Genomic DNA, 26911 nt, shown 5'->3' on the forward strand with positions numbered 1-26911 from the left:
ACATCCATTTACATGCAAAGCTACCATAAATATCAATTACTCGATCGCAGTCTTCTGCAATCTCAGTTCCGATTCAACCTACTGAGTCATGTCCGTCACCCAAGAACCAACTCAGCCCCCTCAATCCTCATCAACTTGTACCCATCTAGAATCCGCCCCGGTCATCAACTCTCGCTCCAATAAACGAACCCGCCAAACCGACACCCCATTCCGTGGCGTGCGCAAGCGGAGCTGGGGCCGTTACGTTTCGGAGATACGGTTGCCGGGTCAAAAAACCCGGATATGGCTCGGGTCTTTCAGATCCCCTGACATGGCTGCTCGGGCTTACGACTCGGCTGCGTTTTTCCTCAAGGGAAACTCGGCCTCCCTGAATTTCCCCAACTCCATTGACTCACTTCCTCGACCACTCTCGTCTTCACGCCGCGACATACAGTCGGCTGCGGCCCAAGCGGCTCTTGTTTCTGTCGGGTCGGATCCTAAAAATGAATGGCGTGAGGGCAGAGAGAACACGACGTCGTTTAAAGAGGATAGTGAAGTTGATTACTTTCCGCCACTAAGTCCACTCACCTTTGACTCGGTGAGCGGGGAGTTGTGTCTTATAATGGATGATGACGAGATTCGATTAGCTTCCTATTTTGATTTGTAAGAATAAGATGTACATATATATATATATATATTTATATATGTGTGTGTGTGTGTGTGTGTGTGTGTGTGTGTCTACGTGCGTCGATATATATATATATATATTTTCCTTCTCAATTTTCTTCCGATGTGTGTTTAGTATGTACATATAAGAATATGGTGTAGGAGTAGGATTACTTCCCACAAGATGAAAAATAAAATAAATGTAAATTAATGGTTATAAATTTCGTTTGATTTATTAAATTAAATTACATTACATCGAAATCAGGTGTATAGTTTTTACGCATTTATAATTTATTGAAGTTATCTACTACGCATACACGCTTAAAAACACAGTATTCAATTTTCGCACATTCAACACCAAATAGGAAACTAATTCGATATCCAAGATAATTTCTAAAATTCAATTATTATTTAATATTTTCATATTTATAAATTTATATTTAAAAACTAAAATTTTTATAATTAAATGTATTTAGGTAATTTCACATGTCATTAAAGGAGAAAATGACAAATAATACAATTTAATGAACTAAAGCGTAAACATCAAAAAGTAGGTTGTTGGGTTAGAGTGCGTGAAATGGGAACCAAATTAAATGATTATAAAGAAACAAAGCGTCTCGAGATTAGGCAAAAATACCATAAATTTCATTTTATTTTATAAATTGAATTATTAATTTAAAATTAATTTTACATACAGTAACCACCAAAAATATCTCCAATACTATGAATTGATGAAGAGTTATGTGATTAAACTAAAATTATAAATTAATTAGAGAAAAAGAGTTTGTTGAAGCATGAAATTCACATGATTAAACTGACAAGCTCAGAAATAGAAGCTAGCCATATATTAAATTCAGTTATAATTAAACCATCTGATTATACACGCAGTTTTAGCCTACAGTTCCTACCTCTATTATTTACATAATTTAATTAATTAGTATAATATTAATTAATTTGTTCTTAATTAAGGTGAACCGGAGGGGAATATTTGCTTTGCTGAAGAAGAAGATTATGATGAGGGGGAAAGCGGTACTTCTGTCAGGAAAAGCCATTTTGATGGCATGCATAGGGAGCTTTCTTGCAGGGTCTCTGTTTGGTAGCAGGAATTGGAGTACTCGCTCGGCGAATTATGATCTACCCAGGGATAACCATCACCGGCTTCCAATCATTCCTTATCATGTCAACAGGAACATGGTACAGTTGCCATCTGATTCCCGTCATGATCATGGCCATAATAATCCAGTAAGTGCTTCCTGGCTTAATCTGAGTTATTTTTTTAAGTGCTTATAAGCTGAAGGATAATCCGTTATCCATTAAATTATTATTTAATAACCAATAAGTAACTAATTTCTAACAACCTCTAAAAATTAAATGATTTTGTAATTTAATTTTGTTTTTCAAAAAAACTTTTTAGAGAATCGTTTTAAGTTAAACTAACAAATATGATTTAATTCTGTTTCGAATCAATCAGGGACTGCCTCAAGGAGTAGCTGGAGATGTTATGGGGGAAGTCGTGAAAACGCATCGAGCAATCCAGTACGTGAAGTATACATCTACATGTAAATATATATATATATGTACACATCGACTACAATATATATATATATATATATAATAATGAGTTGGATGCTATTAATTAGTTATGAATGGCTTGACGATACTGACGATGATGATGGTGATGATAAATTATATGTGTAGATCACTTGAGAAAACTATATCAATGCTAGAAATGGAATTAGCAGTAGCTCGCACGAGCAGCAGTAATGGCGGCGATGGAATTCAAAATCCACCGCCGACGAATCACACATTGCAGAAGGCCTTCGTGGTGATCGGAATTAACACGGCGTTCAGTAGCAAGAAACGGCGGGATTCGGTCCGCGAAACGTGGATGCCAGGAGGAGCGAAGCTGAAGAAACTGGAGAGAGAGAAAGGAATAGTTATAAGGTTCGTAATCGGACACAGCGCCACTCCCGGCGGCATTCTGGACAAAGCGATCGACGCCGAGGAGGTAGAACACGGCGATTTCCTCCGGCTGAAACACGTGGAGGGGTACCACGAGCTATCCACCAAGACTCGTCTCTATTTCTCCACTGCGGTTTCGATTTGGGATGCTGAATTTTACCTCAAGGTCGACGACGATGTCCATCTGAATTTAGGTATTTATGTATTATTAAAAGTGAAAAAATAAATAATTAAATATATTTTTGGCTAATTACGTTTGTTGTTATAAATTTTAATAACGGAAGGTACTTTAGTGAGTAGACTTGCAAGATACCGATGGAAACCCAGAGTATATATTGGGTGCATGAAGTCGGGGGCCGTACTCTCTCAAAAGTAAGTAATGATTATATATATTGGAATTCTCTATTTTGCCTATTTTCTTTAAGTTTGTTGTTATTAAACCACTGCATCATTAATATTTATATAAAAATTGTTGATTCAAATCAATCAATTATAATTTCATTAGCTACTTGAGTACTTTGCTCCACCGGAGACCGGGGAGAGGGAGGTCACTCATCATTTTAAAGAGTTCTATTGAAAGAAAATGACCAGACATGATTGATCAATTACTATTTATAAATTGGTAGAGGTGTGAAGTATCATGAACCAGAATATTGGAAATTTGGGGAAGAAGGAAACAAGTATTTCAGGCATGCGACAGGACAGATCTATGCCATCTCCAAGGATCTCGCAGCATACATCTCCATTAACCAGTAAATCTCTTATCATCTCAAAAAGATTTTATGTTATGAGTACGGCTGAATATTTTTTAATAAATCATTTATTGTTTGAACGATTTTTATTTGGAATCATAAATTTTGTAGGCCCATACTTCATAGATATGCTAATGAGGACGTGTCATTGGGTTCCTGGTTCATCGGCTTGGAAGTCCAACACGTTGATGAGAGGTCCATGTGTTGTGGCACTCCACCTGGTAATATCCCATACGTATAAATAATTTGTGTGTGTGTGTGGTAAAATAACAACGAATTTAGCGAGAGACATATGTTTAATATACTTATCTCTTGTATTGACCCTTGTCGAGATGGAAGTCATGTAACAATTATGTTACCAAGAGTCTTTCACACATCAAAAACATAAAAACTGAAGCCCACAGCACATATTGCCTTAGAGAATAATTATTCTTTTTTGTCGCCAACAATAACTTACCTATTCGTTTTTAGTTGCATTATCTCATTCTTTCTCGGTACCCTATAATACTAACAACACATGTTTCTTTTAAACCAATAAATAATGTTTGTTTTCAATTATATCTATTTGTTGTAGGACTATCAGCTCGCAATAATCTTTATACAAATTGTTTTTATACAATTATGTCAACGTCCAGGGGATACATATAAAATTAATGCAAACAAAAATTGACAGTTGATAACTTATTTGAATAATTTTAAAAAACGTATTGATTAATTAAATAAATTTTTTTTGTAAGTAATCAATTTGGACAAAAATAAATATTAATAAAATACATGAGTAGAAATTTAGGATTATGAAGTCATTTGACTAAATCCAACAAAAAGTTGGTTTATTTGAAAAACAGTAGTAAATTGATTTGAACATTTATATGATTTTGATATTTAAGCCTCAGGAAAATAACACTGTGCAATTGGGATTTGACACTTGCCAGACTGTGAATGGAAAGCACAAGCTGGAAATGTGTGCGTGGCGTCATTCGACTGGTCTTGCAGTGGAATATGCAAATCCGTTGAGAGGATCAAACACGTGCATACCTCGTGCGGGGAAGGCGACGGTGCTGTTTGGAATATTGATCTCTAACTTCTTTTTCTTTTGACGAATAAAAATTCTCTGTATTGTATTGGTAGCGAAATTTAGTACGGAGGGAAGTATCAACCTAAATCTTGATGATGTGCGCCTCTGACTATTATGTCATTTTAAAACTAATTAACAAATTAAATTAATTATAAATTAGTTTTAAGGTAAGGGTGAGTGTCAGACTCACTGCTCGAGTTATAAATAATTTTGGAGGAATTAATGCAAATGTCGTTTTGCTTTAATACTATTTGCAAATAATGCGAGATCCTATTCCTCTTTAAAGTTAGGAACACTTGTTGGAGAAGTTCCCGCTAAAATTTTCATAAACCCAAATGATTCACTTCGCATTAACCGCCTTATGGGTTTTGATGAAGTGGCCGCCGAGTGCATGAATTTTCTATTATACCATCTGAAACGTGGATATGTCTTTTATATTCGTCATTGGTCTACGTTGACCAAACCGATTTTTATTGGATGTACCCGTACGTCGTCCATTCTAAACGGTCCTATGATAATTTATACATCACGCCTATCACCTTTCAAACAAAAAAGTAATTCAGTTTTCAAATTTTATTTAATTAAAAAATCCCCTGACGCAGGAAAAAAAGAACCGCCTTGGCGTGGTCCCAGAGAGCCAGATGGGCCCCACTATATCAGAGAGAAAAATAAAAAGAAGAGAAGAGAAAAGCAGATATTGAGGATTGAGGATTTATTAACAAGAGAAGGAAGCCGCACCTACCCTGAACCGCCATAGGAGCCGAACCGAACCGAAAAAGAATTCGAGAAAAAGGCAAAAAAGAAAAACCCTACCTAAAAAAGCCGACTCCTTTTCCTTCCCAACTCTTAAAACCTAAACCCTCCAAGTATCTTCTTCCTGCGCAACTTAGGACTCTCTTCCTCTAGTGTAGATTTTCTTCCAATTTAATCTATTTCTTCCAATTGAATCTATTTATAAAAAAGTCACAGCCTTATTTATCTAGCGTTGAGAAATCTAATAGACTTACCGAGGGAGATAATGGTGGTAGCGATGGTGGATAACAGGGCGGTGAAGAGGGCGAAGAGGAGCAGCAGGATCACCGCCGATCTTTACGATCTTCTAACCTTCCCCGGCGACGCCGCCGGAGAGGGAGCCGCAAAACCCTTCCGAGATGAGGTGCGGAACTTTCTCTCCAGTCACGCGCGCGTCACGTTCCCTTCATCCTCTCTCTTCTCCTCTCTCGTATCCTGGCAGATCCTCTTCCGGGTCGGCGATCTCACTGATGGTCCCGATTTTTCTTCCCGTGTCGTCGCGCTTGATGTCCTCGAGGAGGATGTAACCAGATCTGCCAGATCCGTCTATTGCGATCAATGCCAAGTCGTTGGTGAGTCGACTTACCCTTCTCCGATCGGTCGGAGACCGCGTAAATAGTCGCCTTAAGTACTATCGACCTCCTTTTTATCAACAACGAACATGAGAACACAGGATTTATTTATTTATTTATTTATAATCCGAATTCGGCGAAGATGAAGCACGGAGCTGAATAAGCTGCTCTAGCTGCTATAATGTGGTTTTATAATTAATTTACTGTTAAATTTAAAATTTGGGGAAATGCTAACCTGTGTCGTGTTTGTTTGGAAAAAAGGGTGGAGCGGGCATCCAGTGTGCAGAAAGCGGTACCATTTTATTATAAGGTCAGACAGCGGTGAGGGCGTAGATGGGCTGCGGAAATCTTGTTCACAATGTGGAAGCATTCTTCTTTTATCCGACCTTAGGTGAGTAGAGATCATTCTCAGGAAAATTATAGTCTCAAGAATTCTATCTCTCCGTAATAATTTTCTAACCTTTCATAATTATTTTGATTTCAAAGTTGCACCTTGTGCAACTCTGAGATTGGTGCTGATGTGTTGGAGGACTGGGTGTATTCGCAATTTGAAGACAATACTCATCTCCTGCATGCTGTTGTTCACTCCAATGGCTTCGGCCATCTTTTGACCGTCAATGGCAGAGAAGGTGGTTCCAACTTGCTCTCTGGACGCCACATTATGGACTTCTGGGATAGGCTCTGTAAAAGACTAGCCGTCAGGTGATTTCTTTTGAAAAGAACTATGTTTTTTCTCCTATAATATACTTTCCCCCTTCCGACAAATAAAATTCTTACAAAATTCTTACAATGTACATATATAATTATGTGATTCCGTTGTAAAGTAGAATTCTATAGAAAGAATCATAAAGAAAATCAATATGCTCAAATGTTGGGCGGTTCTTCCTCCATTTTGCTTGTTGATTGTTCGCTGACTGTTGCTGCCTCTTCTCCCAACTTACAACTCATATTCTCCTCCTTTCTTCCTGTTAGTACAATGCATAGGTTTTTGTTAGATCCTGGGAATAATAATTACAAAATCAAATAGTTCAAACAGAAATCTTTAGTCTAATAAACTTTTAGATGACCATGAGAATTGCATAAGAATGGATTAGTATTTTGGAAAATAACAGTTTTATTCATCTTGGACAGAAAGGTAACCGTGATGGATGTGTCGAGGAAATATGGAGTGGAGTACAGGTTACTTCATGCAGTCACGAAAGGCCATTCCTGGTACGGCGAGTGGGGCTATGAGTTTAAATCAGGTAGCTATGCCCTCACTCATGATGCTTACCAGGATGCAGTAAATACCCTATCAAGCATGCCGATTTCACCTTTGCTGTTCCATGGAAGACAGCCTCGAACTAGGCTTCAGAACATTATATCATTTTACCAATCATTATCCAGTTCAGAGCTTCTGACAGTGAAGGATTTGTTCTCATTTTTATTAGAGCTTATCCATGAAACCAACAAATGTTCTTTGTCTAAAACAATTAAGAAGCTTCCATCTACTTCAAATGTACTATGCATGTGGACAAGGGATGATGTTGAGCATGTTCAACAAGCAATTATCAAGATATTAGCAGCAACAGTTGATGAGGCTAGATGGATAACTCGACGTTCTTTAAAGGGCGTCATGTGTAAGACAGCCTCTTCAGAGCTCATTGATTACTGCCTCAAACATCTACAAGGAATTGTAGTCAATGGGATGGTGGTACAAGCTCAATATAATCCAAAGTCTAGTGATTTTGAGTTCAGGTAAGGGAAGCAATGCTTGTACTGTTTTCTTACTCATTCCTTTTGCCATTTTCATGAGACTGACTATGGATAAATCTTTTCTCTATAACAAAATACAGGCTACAGACTTTTGTGAATTGTGGATCTGGCATGGGCTCAAGCTATCCATCGCAAGAGCAAATCAAACATGACCTAAAATATTTATTTGACTCCTTGCTCCATCCTGAAAGCAAGTTGAATCATCAACCTCAAGCAACAAGGGAAACAATGATTGACTCGGCTACTAGACTACTTGATTGCAAACAATTTGTGAAGGATTACAATTCAATCAAAGACAATCCCTTCGCCATCCACATCTGGTGTAAGCTGGAGCTTTCTGATCAACCAAAAGAGGACCCAGCCCCACCAGCAGAGCTAATAGTCCTCCCTCTGAATGCAACTGTGGCTGACCTCAAAACTGAAGTTACTAAAGCTTTTCAGGAAGTATATGCTATGTTCAAGAGGCTTGAAGTTGAGGGACTACCAGAATATGGATGCTTGGATGATTCCTTTACTCTGAAATTTCTGTTTGGTTTAAGTGGGTCAATCCAAATTAAAGGTAGATGTTCATCAAAACATGGGCTTCTTCGTTATAGGATGGAGAGAGGAACAGAGAACTGGACAGTTGATTGCATGTGTGGGGCTAAGGATGATGATGGTGAGAGAATGTTGGCATGTGATACATGTGGTGTTTGGCAGCACACCCGATGTGCCGGGATTGAGAAGTATGATGGCCTTCCTGAAACATTTGTTTGCAGTAGATGCATGAACACATATTGCAAGGAAAACATAATATACCGCAAGGTAAACAGATACCGCAAGAAATCTAAAGCTATTGATTTTGGGAATGGAGTTGACAGGGCTACTCTAACTGGCATTACTTGCAGAGATCAAACAGTGGCTACTGGTAGAGTGGGATCAGGAATTAGTTTGTCTGTAACATTTGATGTTAGCTGATTGTATATTTCCTAGCAAAATGTACATGCTTTTAATCAAGGTGCAGGAGAGGTATACCTTCCCCCTGCCTTTTTTGGGAGTAAATCCTTATTCCTCCAACAGTTATGGTCTGTATATAAAATTCAAGTAATTAAATGAAAAAGAAAAAGAAACATGACTTCCTTTCTTATTTTCTGTCTCATTTCCTGAGAATAGATAAGCATAAAGACACTGTTCTGATTCCAGAAACTCATGTAAAGATAAATGAACAATAGGTTACCTCTTTCTTTACTGACAGCACTACTGGAATATTTTTTGTCAGCAAGTATCGATGAATCCCTGGTCAATTCATGCAGTAGTGGACGTCTCCTTGAAATAGAAAAATATCCGACATTGTTGCACAGGCTACTGTACTTTGTGACAACTTCCTTGTACAGTGCGAGCAATCTTTCCACATCTCCAACTGTCAGTTCTCCAGCCTCGGCTTCCATGAATGGATAGTTTAACCCTGCTTATATTCAATGACATTTTCAGATATAGTTATGTTGGCTAATAATTCACTGAACTCAGTAACTTTATAAATTATCAGACAATAAACAGTGAGAAAAACAGATAGCCAACTGATTATGAAACTTAGGACCTAATAATTGTATGTCTTTAGTAATGGATTCAGGTGTTCTAATAATGTTAAGCAGCTTGAATCTAGGACAGAATACATGGCCACTATAATGAAAAAGAAATACATCTCAATTACCACTTCTATTGGTGTCTTCAGCATGTGTTGTTGTCGTGCAATGATCTGGCATTCCCTTGGTGTCTAAGACAGGAGAAGGCTCTGATTGAGTAAATTTGACGGTCAGTTTTGCTGCTCGTATGCTTTCCTCAAATTCAAGCTCCTCAATAATATTAAGAGATAATCATATTAAAAAAGAATCACATCTCACTTACCACTTCTATTGGTGTCTTCAAAGTGTGTTGTTGTTGTGCCATGATCTGGCATTCTCTTGGTGTCATCAAAGACAAGAGAGGGGTCTAAATGAGTGGATTTGTTGGTCAGTCTTGCTGCTTGCATCGTTTCCTCATATTCAACCTCCTCAATGGAAAGAGACTTTGCACTTAAGTCAACAACAAAAGTCTTGGCTGAGACAAGACTAGTGAGATAATAGGAAGCTTCAGAGACAAGTTTTGCATGCCTCCTGTATAACTGGATGAATTTGAGATTGGAATGCAACTGTGGAGGATTAGCCTGCCAATTACAAGGCAAATATATACTATTCACATACAGAGAACTAATTCAATCATCACATCATACAATCAACAAATAATAGATCCTTCCTCCTACAAGTTCTATCTAATGAAGATCTTTCCTCTTTAAATATCTAAGGTCAATCCAAAACTTCCTCAAGCAGAATTTTAATAAATGTAAACTAGCAACAATAATAATAAATATCAATAATGAGATTCTAGATTGTATAAATTAATAATGTCAAAGTCCAAAAACAAGTTTTGGAAGCTGAATGCAGTTCAAACTGGCCAGAGCACACAAAGATGTGGCCAATCTATAACAAAGAAAAACTTATGTCAATTCAAGGGAAAGCTGAATTAATAAATTATCATTTGTCATTGCTTCATGTAAATTCAAGATCACACGGTGAAGCGCAGAAGATCTTTCATTAAATGCGCTCAATCTCATATAGACCAGCCAGAAAAGGAAATTTATAATTTACAGTAATGTTTATCCAACTTTCATTCTTTAAAAGCTTCCATATATAACTCAGAGTGTAGTTTACTAATTATAACTTAATAGAGTTTCTCTCATTCTTTAAGAATTACTAAATATTATTTCTAATGCAAGTCAGTGCAGCAATTACAATTTTTTTACTATAAGAAACAATAAACACTAATCGTTTACAGATAACTAAGTTCATGAACATCATATGTTCATGTGTTACGAATTATGGAACAATTTGGTCTGGCAACTTCAAAGAATATGATCATTCTTGAAACCAAAGCTTGAATGAGTTCAGATGAAGTGCTAAAGTGGTTAAGAAAATATCTCCTTGCTGTTCACAAAAAATCTTGATCCTACAAAGCACATCTTGTTGTGTAAAAGTTTATAGACACAACTTGCTGATTGCCTCTCAAGAAACCAAGCAAAGAGATTTCCAATTACTACCGTCATCTACAGTCATCTAACAAGACAGATTATCAGCCGCTAATCTACGATAAAAGTGTAGATAATATGATTTATTACCCATTCATCAACGATTTGCTTAAACTAATTGAATTGCTAGGTTGACGTCATTGATGTCAATAAAGTACTTGCTGTTATAACTTTAAGATTCTTCACTATCTAACACTGGTCAGTGTTTAATTACCTATGATGGAAATAACCTATTTCATCATTAACTCTCAGCAGCAAACTTTGAGATAAACTTCAAAGTGAACATTAAGCTTAATCAATCTGTTTCATTTTATTACTCTTTAACAGTATATTTTCTAGGCTATCAGAGGACAGTTTTATCTTCCCTTACGAAACTAAGAACACCTTGACTCTTTTCTTCTATCTGCAAATATCTCTATTTCCTTATCAAACAACACCTTCAATCAATCAATGCTTTAGCTATTAACTTTATCTGACATCAAAACTAAGTTTTCCTTCCTCATCAAGCATCTGAATAAGCTCTTTTCAAGTCTTAAGTGCAATAAAGTGAACAGAAGAAAATTTTAAAGATTTCGTGAAAAAAATGGTACAGAAGGATCCTTCTATTGAAACACTCTGTAGGAGTTTAGTTACCAATTGAGGATTGATTGTCTATAAAAAGAAAATCTACAACAGCTGAAAATTTCAAAACGACCTTCAAAATAAACGATATAATTATTTTTTTCAAAACCAAAATGGGTTATCACAGTTAATAAAGAATTTAAAACTTGCTTAACAATTTACGACAGTAAACTAAATTAAGATTTTAAATTTGAAGGAGCCATTTCATAAGCAATTGAAAAACAAACTCCATAGTCCGTATCCTAATACTAATCTATATGTCAGAAAAATCCTCTATTTTATAAGTATTTAAAAAAAAAAATTGTTATCTCCCAGTTGGAGGAAATAAACCTGAAAGCAAACATAATTAACTCAAAAATAAAATGTAACTAATTTTATATGATAGTGAAGATTCATGTATATTAAGGTATCATTTATTTGGGCTCAATTTAGGCAATTTTTTACTAGTTCCAGCTGTAGTTATTTTTTAATGTTGAATGAATTATGGTAGCAAAACTTTTGGATAAGTTGAGCAAGGAAATTATAGCATTTGTTTGAGTTGGAGCATAAAGAGAAGTTAAGTAGATAGGTCCATTCAAATAGTGTTGTAAACAGTCGTAGGACAACTTACAGTCATAATCACACCGCAAACTACAGAAGACAAAATTAAAAAATTATGAAATGATAGGCAGAACGACTTATTACCAAGGAGAGCTTGCCTTGATCGTAACATATATAAGAACAGGAAGAAAATTGTCAGCCCCTGCCAGGACACAGTTTCCTGAGGCTGATGCATTTAGCAACAAATTGTTGATGACCTTGCAACAATTCATGATACAGAAGAGCTTCTCACGAGGAGCTTTGAATGCATTGATCTTCTTCAGTTCTTTCACTGCAAGCTGGGAAAAAAGGGGAGAGCCAAGTCTACTCCTTAAAACATTACCTTTGAACCAGAAAAATCGAACAATATATTTGAAATAGAACACAAGGGAAATGCTAGAAAGGAACTACACGAAGCAACATAACAATGAACACTAAATCATTTATAGAAAAATGAAAACTAGATAACAAAAAAATCCAGAACCTCACTTAAATCACTCAAGAACATAATGACATAGTTGTAGAAGTTTAGACCAAAATGAATTTTCGCTAAAGGATGCTTTATCCTCATTTAGTTAGCAACATAAGTTCTGTAACAACAATTTCTGAGATTTGTTTGAGCTTTACTGCATTACAACACAATACACTGTTAATTAGCAAACCAATTGGCATTTCTCACCTCAAACTCCTAAGCAAAATTCTGTTCATAACCAAGTTCAAAGTAAAAAGAATATCTCCTTGATGAAGATTAACAAGAGTCCCAACCACTCAACATAGGGTTAATGTGCATACCAGCCATGAAGCTTCATTCTGAAGCACGGTCGGTATATCCAGATGCTCTGGCCTTAAAAATGCTTGCAACATGCATATTTTGTCTGAGATCTCCTCATCAATCTTAACATCCTCAGGAGAGGATGCTAATGTCCGGGAAATTAATTTTGTCATGACATACTTCTCTAAACCCTGCAGTATATATCATCCATACTCTAATGTAAAAATACATGCCACATGAATTTCTCAAAGTAGACTCCATAACCTATACCTAGATACTCCATCATATACACATGGCATTAGATAACGCAATCATGAACTGTAAAGATATAAATTATTAAGTTCAAATCATCAAATGGCATGCTTCTACAAACTCTTAAGAACATAAACACCAAAGATCTCATAAGCTGGAATTCTTTCACATCCAGCAGCCTAGGAAGAATTGGGAATAAAGAGTTATTGTTGGAGCTGCAGTAACAAATTTTGTGAAGTAAGCTGCCATAACCAAATTTACCTTTCAATTCCTGTGTTATCCCTTAACAGCAAATAAAAAATATAACTTCATAATCTATTAGTCAAAGAACCCTCAGGAAAATAAAACTTTAATGCACTTTGGGCTAGATGGCTACTGAAGCATATTCCTCTCCCAACAAATACCATTCTTAAATTTTTTTTAAATAAAACAAATGCCATTCTTAATTAAACTCAGAAACAATGTAAATTTACTCTATGTATTTAATCCAGCAGTAAACAAACTTTTCGTAAGCAATATTTCATAGAAATCATTTGTTCCTTTCTCCAGACCCTGGGCTACCTAAGTGGAAAAAGTGATAGTTATGACGGATATACTTGTGTTTAAAATGAAATAATAAAAGGCTTACTTCACCATAAAAAAAATTTTTACTTTGAGCATCAGCAAAAGAAATCCGGAGACAAATTGGGATGTATTTTCAAAATAATAAAAGCCTCCATTAACAACAACACATAACTTTGGCAAAATTATGAAATTCTTAACACAGTTCACAAACCAAACTCCAAAACTTGATCAGCAAGACAGAAGTCAAAATGCAGAAACATAGGGCACTTGGGATATGAAAAAGAATCACCTCCAATGCACAGTCAATATCGTCTTCAGATGCGTTGGCCCATAATGGATGATCCCTAATAGCAGTCTCCATCCTCGAGAAGAATTCTTGTACCTTTTTGCTATCATTTTCAGCGTTGGAGGTGTAGAACGAAAATGATACCAGGAAGCTGAAATCCAACTTTATCTTTTAAGCTAGTGATACTTAAATATTTGTGATGCTTAAAAGTGCACAAAGAGTAAGTAATTCCAGAACAAAAACAATTCCATTGCTGAACAATTACAAGTGAACTCCTCGTGTTTCGCTATTAAAATTTCACAGCCACAATTTCGTAAAAACTTCAAAGTAAACATAAGCATAGAACTTCTTCCGTCGCATCTCAACAGTTTAGATATTTCTTTTTCTCTCAAGTTTTCCAAACTAATCAAGCTATAAATATAAATAGATTCCTAATATCTGATTTGACAGAAATTTGGAAATTAAGCAACCACGAATTTCGAGATCGAATAGTTTTTCTTCAATACTTTACCGGCAAACAAACAAATTCCAGAATCGAATGCACGAACTCACGAGTTAGGTTTTCATATGCCTAAATAAGAACACAGCCACACATATCGAAACATAAACATATAATCAACACGATAGAGGGAATTAAACCTCTTGATAGATCGAACGAGATCGAGCGAAGCAGGATGACGCATTCGGTCGAGAAAACTAAAGAATGTAACTGAATGATCCGAACGTGAGTCCATCTTTTGACAATTCAATCGAAATTACACCTCTGCCGCCACCATCCCCATATCTCTCTCTTACACAACAGTTCCGTTGGCAGACACTTCAAAAACCTCAAAGCACGGACAGCTTTTTCTTCTCCTACGATGAATTGGAAACTGGAAAGGGTGGAGAAGAGAAAAACAGTGAGTTAAAGCTTGGAGACGGAGAAGGGAATTGCAGACGAGAGAAGAAGCCATAGACAAGGAAAGCTAAAGGAAAAATTAGAGAGATATTTAAGACCGAAAAAAGAGAATTGAAGGATATGTAGTTGAATGTTAGGTTTTGCTGGTTTTGGCACGTGCCCGACGGAGTCGATCTCGTGTAGTAATTACTAGCCCAAGTGGGCCGGACACCAGATGTGTGTGATCCTCAGACGCGATCGGTTTGGAAATGGGAAACTGAGGCGTTTTAGGCCTTTTAAGCTGTGGGCTTTCTCGTTTTCATAACAAAATCAAAGACATAGCTCTTAATTTTAATTATTTTAATTAAAATTCTCATTTTTTATTTTTTAATTAATCAGTTAACTAATTTATCTCTTAATATAAATAAATTTAAATTTATCATTATCACTTAATAATTACGTCATTAAAAATTAAAGACATAGCTCTCACATGTATTAATATGTTTCATTTAAAATTATACTTGATTTTAAATGAACTGTATGATAATTTTTTTATTACTTAATATAGTTTCAATGCTTCATATTTGGAACTTTTTTAAACAAATTACAGTTTTAAATAAAACTTTAATATGAACATGGCAAATCTGCAATTAATTTTATTGAAAACAAAATTCATGTCATATAACTGAATTTAAATTATAGTTTATATATGAATCGAAATTCCTTTATGTGGCAATTTAGTTCTTTCCATCGAGGAAAAAGTCAAAGTTGAATTATATAGTTCTTTGCAAAAAACTAGATGCTTGAGGCACATATATACTAAAAATTGATATAACAACATCATTCATTGTTTACTATATTTCATTTAAATTATCACCTAAAATTTTAAATACCTTTTAATTTCAACTTTACATGTACATATATATATATATATTATTCAATTAACATTTATTATTACCTTGCTTGTACAATGCAGCTAAAAAAAATTGTTATCCTAAAAGTAAGAGTTTATAAATGACGAACTTTAATAATTTTAGTATAATATAGAGTACTTTAAACATAATTTATGACACATGAACTTAAAATTTTACAAATTATTAAAATTTAAACGTTCTTTTATTTATTATTCTGACTCATTTCAAGTATAATATATACTGTGATTATTGCGAATTCGAAATATACGTTGAAGTTTGTTAGAGACTTAATCAACTATGATCTAACAAATATATAAACATATATAAATTCAGGTAAATTAATTAACATGTGGCCTTCTATTTAAGTTTATAACTATATATAATATAAATAATATATATATCATAAGTTTATATATGTACATATAGACTTAAAATATCAGACTTTAATTATAATGAACAATTGAGTTATTGTACAAAGAACTTGATATGAATATTATGACATATAGATTTGAATTTTTATGGGTAGTTGAAATTTAAAAAAAGTTAATGCAAACACGTAATATGAGTTGGAGATTGTTTGTGTCTCAATCAAATGTAACCTAACAAACATGTAAACATATGTATATTTATGTAAATTGATTCTTATGTCGACTTCCATTTGAGATTATAGCTATATATATATATATATATAGCTAGCTTAAGCTCGTACTTAGCTTGATAACTTGGTTACTTTGACCAATTATTGCAGGACGTACAGTTGGCCAATTCCCATATGCACTAATTCCTCAAATGTATGTTAGATACTTTGACCTTAAGTTGGACAGTAATTTTCAACATTGTCATTGAAGAGTAATAATAGCTAGCAGTTTTATGTTAATAGTCATGTTTATAATTTTGATTAGCAGATGTATATATTAATTATTTAGATGATATAAATATATTAATAATAATAAAATAAATATATTCTTTAAAAATTATATATAGAAATAAAGTTCGACTCAAATTAACATTTTATAGATATTAATTTCAAATTATTTATAATATATATTTTTTACTTTTTTATTTTTATACTTAATAGATTTACTTAATTATTATCTTAATATTATACAAAATACTTATAACAAATTATTTTAATTATTTTTTGAATAATTGTTTATTTTTAAAATTTTAAAGTATTTTAAAGCACTAAACTAATTAAATTAAGCATATTTCTGTGGACTTCTAAAATTATGATGTTTCAGCTCCTCTTTTTTCACAACAAAGAAGTCATATGTACTTATATACATTATATATATACACACATTATATAATATGGATATAAAAAGTCAACCACTAATTAAAATGGCACTTGTTAACCAGCAACATACTGAGCTAGAAAACGTAGGGAAAACGGCTCAGTTGAGGTAACAATTACGAAACCCAGATGACAAAATGAAAACCTAGAAACGAGAAAGTAATTATTTTGGTATCATGAACTGGATGATATGTACATATACATATTGTTTATATGTATATGGACTTTCCTTGAAATAGCTAGCATAAGCGAATTCATACGAATAATAAATACATGCATGGGCATGCACATGCATGATACATGATACTGCTCCAAAGAATCGGCTAACTGACCACCTTGAGATCTTTTAAAATATTGCCTCAGTAGGGGGATAGAGTTTACCAAATGTCGGACATGATTAAGATGTAAATTAAAATTTACACTATTATAGTAAAATATTATAAAAGGCTTTTGGAAGGGGGTGACTTTTTTATTTTCTATTTTTTATAAATGAATTATTTTTTTAATTATGCGAATAAATTTTTCACTGTTTTAAATATATTTTATTAATTTTTTGTTGTTTTTTTAAAGATTATTAACTTTTTGTTTAGCAAGCATTTTGAGAGAAGTAATAATGTCTTCTTAATTATAAATTCACTTAGCCTACAGTGACATAGATATAGAAGTTTTTGTATACTAAAATTTTAAATAATTAATTAACTAATTATTTAAAAATTTAAGATGATCAAAGAATTGTAAATATATTCCATTAAATGTGCTATTGTTTATATCTAATTGATGAAGTCCCTCCTCAAATGAAATTTAATGAAACGTATAAATAATTGTTTCAATTTATATGATAAACTTTGTATCAATAAAAAAATAATTTATCATTATTTATTTATTTATTTTATAGTAAACGTTTAATTTGATGTAATATAAAATATATAAGAAATTAAATCCATTTTTTTAGAAAGAATATTTAAAAAAGAAAGCGTGCAACTTAGTCAAGCTCTGTATACCGGCCGCCCGCACCTGCATGTGCATGAAAAGCTCCAGCTATGGCTACTGCGTCTGCAACTGTGTGATAATTATATCTATATTACATACGACCCATGCATATCAACCCTAAATAATATATGTGCATTATTTATACGTCTTAATCAAAGAGATATCAGAAAATAATTAATAATATATAAACGAAATTAATATATTAATTTGTAATATAGTTATTAATTATATATAATTAAGTTTTCAACCGTCCAATTCATGATAATCCCAAGAAGGTTTAGTAGCTGTTTTTCCGATCCTTGCTTAGGTGACAATCAAATATCCAATAATTAAATTATTTTATCTTTTATCGGGATCATTTATTGTTTTAAATAATTCTATTAAATTGGCTAATAAGATAGTAATTCATGGGAGTCCTTGTGAACGTCTAGCGCGTGATCCTCATGCATTAGATGACATATATATATATATATATAAACGTAAATTAATTATATATTTTTTTAAAAAAAATTGTATTTTATATTTTATTTCAAAGTAGGACTTTTTATTTATAATTTTATCTTTTGAACCCTTGATGTACCAGAAAAGTTGTTCCCGAGCGCGAATACGTGGAGATTAAAAGATTTATTCTTCGGTTTTGTTTCTAAAATATAATTTTTGTCATTTTACATTAACTATATAAAAGTATTAAAAAAAAAAGACTTATACATATTAGAAACACCGTAGAACTTTAAAAATAATAGAAATTGTAACGGTCTCGGAAATTTAAATGAAATATATATATTAAAAATGTCAAATGCGGAAGCGTAATAAAAATTTTGATTAACATCCCTTACACAATAACCAAAACGTACTCAAAATATAAAATAACAAACTAACTAAAAGAAATACTCGAGATAAGAATTATAAATATAGCTATGGAGTCTTTAGGCGTCCCCTTCGCCGTCTTCTTGCTGAACGGGCTCGGGAACAATGTCTTCCTGATCTGAAATGGCTAAATAAGGAATGAGCTACACCAGCACAGTAAAGACATCACACTATCTCACCGCTACAGAAGTAAAGGTGGGTAGAAAACAAAAATGACCAATGAAACATAACTTATAACGAACTCGTTTATTAACATAAAAACTTTTACTGTCCACTTATCTCGGCGAGATCCATGAAAAAAATATATGAAAACAATAACTTTATAATATCATGAAATCATACACATTTTATAACATAACATATATCACACCTTTACATTTCAATCATCAGGAAACAGATTTCCTCTTTTACCAGCCTACTAGTATCCTTGGGGATCCATAGGGGGTTCTCTCTACACGTGAACCATTAACATTTACAACTTGATTCCAGGGCTACCCCGTCCGATATGGGCGCCAAAACCATGAATCTCAATACCCCGTCCGGTATGAGGGTGAAACGGGCCGTCCCCATACCCCGTCCGGTATAGGTGCCAAAACACATAAGATCTCCATACCCCGTCCGGTATGAGAGACTACGTTCCCGGTAGGGTTCCCTACAGACCCGGTCCGTCCACCATCTCCCAAGATATCTAGTCAGGCTGTCCACATTTTCTACTTATCAATTCACATAACCTTTTTGTCTTTTTCTTTAATCTCAATCATCCAATCATACAAAACATGTAAACTAGTAATTGACACCAAATAAGACAATATAGTACCGGGTTCACCATAATACAAATCATAATAAAAGAAACTATAGTTCATGCATACGAGACCATAACATAATTACATCAAACATCATGCTGCATTTAATACTGGAAATTAGATCAAACAATGACAGACCAACACTGTATCAGACTCGGGCTCCATTGGCAACCTAAATCAATTATACATCTATAAAGTCACACAATACAGTTTAATTATTTATTTAGCTTTAATACCGTGATAGGAAATAGGGTGACGGCCGAAAACGGCCAACCCGATGCGGATTGCCACCGCAGGCGGCGGCGCCATCGCCGGAGCACGGTGGAGCCGCCGTGTCGGAATTGCGATATTGGCCGAAAGGGGCCCTAGGTCTGATTTGGAATTTTTTGGGACACGTGCAGGTACCGGTAGTGCGTTTCAGTTTTCCGAAAAAAAATTTAAGGAAATTAGGGACAGCCTGTAGGCGCACTGTAGAGTCGAATTTAGACCCCGAAACAGGTAAGGACCCCTCACCCTATTTCCTATCACGGTATTAAAGCTTAATAAATAATTAAACGGTATTTTATGACTTTATAGATGTATAATTGATTAAGGTTGCCAATGGAGCCCGAGTCTGATACAATGTTGGTCTGTTATTGTTTGATCTAATTTTCAGTATTAAATGCAGCATGATGTTTGATGTAATTATGTTATAGTCTCGTATGCATGAACTATGTTTCTTTTATTATGGTTTGTATTATGGTGAACTCGGTACTGTGTTGTCTTATTTGGTGTCAATTACTGGTTTACATGTTTTGTATGATTTGATGATTGAGATTAAGGAAAAAGGCAAAAAGGTTATGTGAATTGATAAGTGGAAAATATGGACAGCCTGACTAGATATCCTGGGAGATGGTGGACGGACGGGGTCCGTAGGGAACCCTACTAGGAACGTGGTCTCTCATACCGGACGGGGTATGGAGACCTTATGTGTTTTGGCGCCCATACCGGACGGGTTATGGGGATGACCCGTTTTACCCTCATACCGGACGGGGTATTGAGGTTCATGGTTTTGGTACCCATACCGGACGGGGTATGGGGACAGCCCATTTCACCCTCATACCAGACGGGGTATTGAGGTTCATGGTTTTGGCGCCCATACCGGACGGGGTAGTCCTGGAATCAGGTTGTAAATGTTAATGGTTCACGTGTAGAGGGGATCCCTAATGGATCCCGAGGGATACTAGTAGGCTGGTAAAAGAGGAAATCTATTTCCTGATGATTGAAATGTAAATGTGTAATATATGTTATGTTATAAAGTGTGTATGATTTCATGATATTATAAGGTTATTATTTTCATATGTTGTTTTCATGGATCTCGCCGAGGTAAGTGGATAATAAATAATTTTATTACTGATAAATGAATTTGTTATAAATTATGCTTCATTGGTCATTTTTGTTTTCTACTCACCTTTACTTCCGTGGCGGTGAGATAGTGTGATGTTTTTACTGGGCTGGTGTAGCTCATTCCTTATTTAACCATTTCAGATCAGGAAGACATTGTTCCCGAGCCCGTTCCGCAGGAAGACGGCGAAGGGGACGCCTAAAGACTCCATAGCTATATTCATAGTTCTTATTTCGAGTATCTCTTTTAGTTAGTTTGTCCTTTCATGTTTTGAGTACGTTTTGGTTATTGTGTAAGGGATGTTAATCAAAATTTTTATTACGCTTCCGCATTTGATATTTTTAATACATATATTTCATTTAAATTGGGACCGTTACAGAAATATTCATAATTTTTTTTTAAATAAATATATTATTATATATATGTATAGGGACACTTTTCACTTCCTTGGTTAATTTCGTACATATATGTATAGCTAGATATTAATTTAAATTGTAAGTTTATACAATATTATGATGTGCACATTCTATTATCCAAAACTTCGTTTCTTATATTCCTTTTCTTTCCTTCTTTTATTTATTTCTTTTATACATTCGAAATTATGTTTTTTATATGATTTTGTACATGAAAATATAATAGATTCATAAAATTTAATATTATTATTTTTAATTAAATTTTAAAATTAAATATTTACAATGCCAGATGAATATTACAAAAAAAAAATTATGAAAAGTATATGAACGATTTTTATGTATATATATTAGTACAGTAATGATATTATTATTATTAGCCAATGGAATTAGTGTAGACATTAATGCACGCTCCAAAAAGCGTGTAGAGATGGCATATGAATGGCACCAAGTGCAAAAACTCTGTATCTCTTTTTTTTTTTAAAAAAAAAAACAAATCATAGAAATTAAATTCCATTCCTCAATTAAACTTGCTTTTTACGATACCTTTATCCATCCCCGCCGGCGTAGTCACCGGCCGTCAACTTTCTCACATCACAACATCACCCTTAACACCCCACCGTTGACACACAAATCCCTCATATTAGCTTCTTCATAAATATACATATATATATATATATTATACCCCTTTACCTATCCATACAATCTATATATATAGAACAAAGTAAACCCTATAATTTCTTCGTTCACAAATCTCTGCCTTCCTTTTGCTTCAACCACTTAAGATTCTGTTTCATTCATTACATACTGCATATACATACATAATTTCATATATATTTTTTTGATTATCAGTTGTTATGGCTTCTTCTGGTGGTGGTGTGCCTCCCGGATTCCGGTTTCATCCAACCGATGAGGAGCTGCTCCACTACTACTTGAAGAAGAAGGTTTCGTTTCAGAAGTTTGATATGGAGGTGATTAAAGAGGTGGATTTGAACAAGATGGAGCCATGGGAGTTGCAAGGTAACAAAAATTAAGTTTACTCGTAAATTATTTTGTCTCTCACATTCTTTTAGCTAACTTTTCAAGATGCTATTAATTAAGTTGAATAATAATTGTTGCTGAAATTAATAAGTTGCGTGATATATATATATATATATATATGTCTACAAATTAACACATACAATAATTGAATTGAATTTAATTTGGGGTTAATAAAATTTTCTAATAATCTATAAGCTTTTATAACTATCATTACGGGAGATGGCAAAACAAATATTTGGCTAACCTTCTGTATATATACACATATATATATGAAAGCTAATTAACTATGATGTTCAATGATGGTATAAGCTTTATATATATATATATATATAAGTTATTGAAGTGTTTTAGCAACATAAATTTATGAATTCTTTTAATTTTTTTTACATATTTAATTAACATCAAGCTAGCTTTATCCAATAAATTTTATGTATTCGACCACACTTACTTTGTTTAATATGGTCATTTTTAATTTTTTAAGTATATAGCTTTATAAGTTTAAATTATATTCAAATCATAAATAGAGAAATAGTGACACTCTTAAAAAGATGAATTGTGTATATGTTGCATATAAATAGGATAATTTTAAAATTGGTAAAATGTTATATTAGGCTTGTAGCGTTTTATTTGATGAATTCTTGCATTTTTTAATAACTTATTAAACCAAAAAAAACTACATGTCAACTGTTTTCAATAAATACTTTGGGTATTTTGTATTTCTTCAACTTATAATTTGTTTGTTATTTATTAAACACATAATAGAATTTAAAAATATTGTTAAAGATCTTATAGTTTCAGTGTCAATTCAAAAATAAATTGAAACAAATACAATCTAAAAGTAGTAAATAATACTATTATAATTAACATCGTGAAAGACTAATTGTGATTTTATTTTTATAGTTTAGTGTCGATTTAAAAATAAATTGAGACAAATGCAATTTAAAATATCGTAAATTTTTTTTCTAAATTTTTAAATTATTTACTTTCAACTCAATATTTAAACAAATGAAGGGATAATTGTGATTTTATTTTTATTCTTTTTACTAATCATGGTTGTATATAGAACCAAGTGAATAGAAAACAAATATATTATCTCTTATTTTCTTCTAATCCAATTTCTTCAATCTAAACATAGTATAACAATTTAAAAATTTATAGAGTTTTTGGATATTCATTACTTATATATTTATTCTAATTTAATATATATGAAATAAAATTATGTATTTTATTTTTTTAAATTAAATTAAATATTAACTGTATTATATATGTTTTGTTGGTCTACACTTGGATGGATAGAGAAATGTAGGATCGGATCTACACCACAAAATGAGTGGTATTTCTTCAGTCATAAAGACAGAAAATATCCAACAGGGTCAAGAACAAATAGAGCAACTAACGCTGGATTTTGGAAGGCAACTGGGAGGGATAAATGCATAAGAAACACTTACAAGAAAATTGGTATGAGAAAAACCTTAGTTTTCTACAGAGGTAGGGCTCCTCATGGCCAAAAAAGTGATTGGATCATGCATGAGTATCGACTTGAGGATAGTGATGATGCTCAGGGCACTATTAATGTAAGTGCTTGATTTTCTCATTTATTTGATCTCTTATATATGTTCTTAATAAAAAATTTACACATTAAGAATTTTGTTTTATTTGAAAACAACAAAATGTTGCTAAATATTATATGTTAACTTGAATTTTGTAGGAAGATGGATGGGTTGTTTGTAGAGTATTCAAGAAAAAAAATCTATTCAAGGTCAACGGAACAGAAGGAGGGACAAACACGAACTCTGGCTTAGACCATCATACTCAACAATTTACCAACTCATTAAACACAAACCAACAACGCACTAACTTTTTGCACAGATCAGATAATCACCACTATATGTTACGTCAACACCAAAATACTAATAATATAATCCAACCAAGTTTTGAACTTGATAAGCATGAATTAGCCCTTCATTATCCCCATAACATCTTAACACCTCATCAATACTCTATCTTTCAATCACAAACCCAAATACCAACTCACAATTACTTAGCTCCAAATATGCCTGCACCAGACTCTTCATCTATTATGCTCAAACAACTCATGACATCTAACCCCAGAGATTGTGAGAGTACCGGCAGTGAAAGCCTTAGGTATCCATCCACAACTTGCGAGCCTAGTCTAGAGGTTGGCACCTGTGGTGAACCAGTTACTCAAACTATACAAATGGTTAATACAGAAAGAGAACATGACCAAGGGCTGAGTGAATGGGCCATGCTTGATCGTCTAGTTACTTCTCATATTGGGACTCAAGACTCTGCTTCTAAAGATGGGAGGTTTGAGGAATCTACACCAATTAATCAACTTTCATTACGTGGAGAGATGGATTTATGGGGCTATGCCAAATAACATTGATTATGTGTTTATGCAATAATCAAATTATTTAATGGCTATCAGGACTATATTGAAAGAATTTCGATGGTTATAGATTAAGTTTAGACTAACTGAATCATTATTGTTTTAGATTTCAGTTAAAGTCAAATATTCAAAAATATATTGTATTTGAAATTCTCATTTTAATTTATAAGAAATTGTGATAATAAAAAATCAAGTCTTTATATAATTGAAATTGAAATAAGAATATATATATATATTTACTTCTTAATAAAATAAATATAATTACTAATAAATTTTAATTAATTATGAAATATATATCATCCTTTAAAAGTATTGCATTGAATTAATAAAAATATATAAACTAAACTTTAAAAAAAAATATTTTTTTGATATGATACAATTATATTCCTAATGTTATAATAATAACTTTTGATTCATTCTAAATAAAAGTATGATAAAGATATTTTATAGTAATAATGTTTGATAAAAAAAATTATGAAACATTAGTTACTTCTTATAACAAAAAAAAAAGAATGACAACAACTAATAAGGTCATAGCCAGTAGCCATAAAGTAGTTCTATTTAATAAAAAGCCACTTATACTATGTTTGGATGATTTTTGTGATAATTCATTAATGTAAGATAATGTATGGTAAGTGTGCAGGATGATAATTGATAGGTTATGACATGTTTAAGAAGATGATATATTAATGTATAGTAATGACAGCTATTTTATTTGGATTGATAGGTTGATATGTTAAATTATCAAATTGTTCATATCTTAATGTATGTAATATTGAAGGAAAAAAAAGAAAAAAATATTAATTTAAATTATAATTAAGTTATTTAACTTGAAAAATTATTTAAATTGTAATTCTTATTGATTTTTTTTTCTTAAAATATCAAAAAATAATTTTCTTATGAAGAATAAAAATTTATTTTTTATAGTTAGTATAAAAAATTAATTTAAAACTATAATTTTTAATTTATAATTATAAATTAAAAAAATCTAAAAAGAAATAGATTGAGAATAAGAGAATAAAAGAAAAAAAGAAGTAGGTTGGGCTGCTAAGAAGAGTTTTTTAAGCGTAAAATGGGAATTATAAAAATTTAATGAAGGTATAAATCGACTAAAAATGTTAACCCGTCAAAAACCATCAAATCGGTAGTTTAAAAAGTTCTCCAAAATTTACCTTTAGAATACCATAAAAAATTCTAAAGTAACCATACCATCAGCAAACAAACATGATTTTGTCATCCCACTCTTATACCTTACATTAATGAACTACATTTTACCATCATCTAAACAGAGAGTTAGGGAAAACTCATTTACTAATAAATGGGTAAAATAAAAAATATTTTTATTTGATAAAAGTCAAGCTAAAATATATGAATTTAAATACAAAAGTTACAATTTTTAGCTTTTTGAGAATAGTTTTTGTTCTTAATATAAATTTATATTTGAATTTAAAAATTATTTTCATAAAAAACATAACTTCTACTTTTTCTAATAATAACAATCTTTACAATTCTTTATATAAAACATTAAATAAATTATTAATTAAAAATATTTTATTATATAACTATGTTAACAATAATTTTAAAGTTCTTAAAAAGATTATGGTTGTCCCAAATGCTAACTTATTTATGAGACTATGAACATTAACCAAATGAAATTTTTTAAAAAAAAATTTTATGCCTCAATACATATTTTATTATCACGTCCCTTTCTCTTCTCTCTTAATCTTCTTCGACGGCCCTAATTTGTCATCTTTTTTCATGATAGTTATTCTCTGTACTAGTAAATTCTTATTGTTGTGTTATTGCTAACATAAAATTTAGTAGGTCGTATTATTTTTAAAAGTAAACATGAAAATTGACAAAAATCAAATAACCCAAAAATGGTAAAAATTTAAAATTGAAATGAAAATATCAAATGATTTTTGACAAAATAAACTATCAAAAATATTTACTTTGAGTTAGTTTTCAATTTATCTAATAAAATTTTGAACCTAATGTAACATCCCAAGATTAAAAAAAAAAAGAAAAATAGGAAACCCTAGGAGAGAAAGAGCTTACCGACGAGGAGAGAGGAAGACAGAGAGAGAAGGGCATGCGAAGGAAATAATAACCAGATCAACATCACAATTGTGAGCAAGAGAGAGATAAGAGAGTGCGTTAAGGAATAAGAGGGGGAGAAGGTCGATCGTGAGAC

General features: G+C 32.7%; 5 protein-coding genes across 7 annotated transcripts; 4 read left to right on the forward strand and 1 right to left on the reverse strand.

Moving 5' to 3' along the window:
- LOC110825544 (ethylene-responsive transcription factor ERF043-like) lies at window positions 1-906 on the forward strand. The gene has a single exon (XM_022056012.2). The coding sequence runs from the start codon at window positions 89-91 to the stop codon at window positions 644-646; it is 558 nt and encodes a 185-aa protein (XP_021911704.1). The 5' UTR covers window positions 1-88; the 3' UTR covers window positions 647-906.
- A 617-nt stretch (window positions 907-1523) lies between these two features.
- On the forward strand, window positions 1524-4679 carry LOC110825545 (putative beta-1,3-galactosyltransferase 8). Of its 2 annotated transcripts, none has more exons than XM_022056014.2 (7): window positions 1524-1887; window positions 2117-2181; window positions 2344-2801; window positions 2901-2979; window positions 3234-3359; window positions 3471-3580; window positions 4292-4679. In XM_022056014.2, exons 1-7 carry the CDS (start codon window positions 1657-1659, stop codon window positions 4438-4440), a joined length of 1218 nt encoding a protein of 405 aa, XP_021911706.1. In that variant the 5' UTR covers window positions 1524-1656; the 3' UTR covers window positions 4441-4679. The 2 variants fall into 2 exon arrangements, with proteins under 2 accessions (XP_021911706.1, XP_021911705.1); XM_022056013.2 differs by having other exon boundaries at window positions 1525-1887; window positions 2892-2979.
- A 378-nt stretch (window positions 4680-5057) lies between these two features.
- LOC110826287 (RING/FYVE/PHD zinc finger superfamily protein) lies at window positions 5058-8679 on the forward strand. The gene is made up of 5 exons (XM_022056899.2): window positions 5058-5798; window positions 6060-6189; window positions 6285-6500; window positions 6930-7535; window positions 7634-8679. The coding sequence occupies exons 1-5, from the start codon at window positions 5453-5455 to the stop codon at window positions 8508-8510; spliced, it is 2175 nt and encodes a 724-aa protein (XP_021912591.2). The 5' UTR covers window positions 5058-5452; the 3' UTR covers window positions 8511-8679.
- Window positions 6554-14736, reverse strand: LOC110826288 (vacuolar protein sorting-associated protein 9A-like). 2 transcript variants are annotated; one of them, XM_022056901.2, is made up of 8 exons: window positions 14367-14736; window positions 13731-13878; window positions 12646-12816; window positions 11973-12152; window positions 9438-9735; window positions 9244-9324; window positions 8770-8997; window positions 6554-6763 (listed from the first exon to the last, which is right to left on the reverse strand). In XM_022056901.2, the coding sequence occupies exons 1-8, from the start codon at window positions 14459-14461 to the stop codon at window positions 6663-6665; spliced, it is 1302 nt and encodes a 433-aa protein (XP_021912593.1). In that variant the 5' UTR covers window positions 14462-14736; the 3' UTR covers window positions 6554-6662. The 2 variants fall into 2 exon arrangements, with proteins under 2 accessions (XP_021912593.1, XP_088077546.1); XM_088221420.1 differs by lacking the exon at window positions 6554-6763 and adding an exon at window positions 8393-8619.
- A 7383-nt stretch (window positions 14737-22119) lies between these two features.
- NAC070 (NAC domain containing protein 70) lies at window positions 22120-24903 on the forward strand. Its single transcript, XM_088221421.1, has 3 exons — window positions 22120-22286; window positions 23604-23881; window positions 24016-24903. The coding sequence occupies exons 1-3, from the start codon at window positions 22124-22126 to the stop codon at window positions 24706-24708; spliced, it is 1134 nt and encodes a 377-aa protein (XP_088077547.1). The 5' UTR covers window positions 22120-22123; the 3' UTR covers window positions 24709-24903.
- The last annotated feature ends 2008 nt before the right edge of the window (window positions 24904-26911 follow it).

This window comes from Carica papaya, chromosome 1, assembly GCF_054855325.1.
Source record: "Carica papaya isolate Zhongbai chromosome 1, ASM5485532v1, whole genome shotgun sequence".
NCBI classification, from domain to species: Eukaryota; Viridiplantae; Streptophyta; class Magnoliopsida; order Brassicales; family Caricaceae; genus Carica; species Carica papaya.

Bases quoted from the DNA above. Each gene is read 5' to 3' on its own strand.
- LOC110825544 (XM_022056012.2), top strand. From the start codon at position 89: ATGTCCGTCACCCAAGAACCAACTCAGCCCCCTCAATCCTCATCAACT.
- LOC110825545 (XM_022056013.2), top strand. From the start codon at position 1,657: ATGATGAGGGGGAAAGCGGTACTTCTGTCAGGAAAAGCCATTTTGATG. The intron at 1,888-2,116 runs GTAAGTGCTTCC...CGAATCAATCAG, and splicing joins ATCATGGCCATAATAATCCA to GGACTGCCTCAAGGAGTAGC. The intron at 2,182-2,343 runs GTACGTGAAGTA...TTATATGTGTAG, and splicing joins AAAACGCATCGAGCAATCCA to ATCACTTGAGAAAACTATAT.
- LOC110826287 (XM_022056899.2), top strand. From the start codon at position 5,453: ATGGTGGTAGCGATGGTGGATAACAGGGCGGTGAAGAGGGCGAAGAGG. The intron at 5,799-6,059 runs GTGAGTCGACTT...TTTGGAAAAAAG, and splicing joins CGATCAATGCCAAGTCGTTG to GGTGGAGCGGGCATCCAGTG. The intron at 6,501-6,929 runs GTGATTTCTTTT...CATCTTGGACAG, and splicing joins TGTAAAAGACTAGCCGTCAG to AAAGGTAACCGTGATGGATG.
- LOC110826288 (XM_022056901.2), bottom strand. From the start codon at position 14,461: ATGGACTCACGTTCGGATCATTCAGTTACATTCTTTAGTTTTCTCGAC. The intron at 13,879-14,366 runs GTTTAATTCCCT...GTTGGATTTCAG, and splicing joins CTCGTTCGATCTATCAAGAG to CTTCCTGGTATCATTTTCGT. The intron at 12,817-13,730 runs GTGATTCTTTTT...TATATACTGCAG, and splicing joins ATATTGACTGTGCATTGGAG to GGTTTAGAGAAGTATGTCAT.
- NAC070 (XM_088221421.1), top strand. From the start codon at position 22,124: ATGGCTTCTTCTGGTGGTGGTGTGCCTCCCGGATTCCGGTTTCATCCA. The intron at 22,287-23,603 runs GTAACAAAAATT...TTGGATGGATAG, and splicing joins GGAGCCATGGGAGTTGCAAG to AGAAATGTAGGATCGGATCT. The intron at 23,882-24,015 runs GTAAGTGCTTGA...TGAATTTTGTAG, and splicing joins ATGCTCAGGGCACTATTAAT to GAAGATGGATGGGTTGTTTG.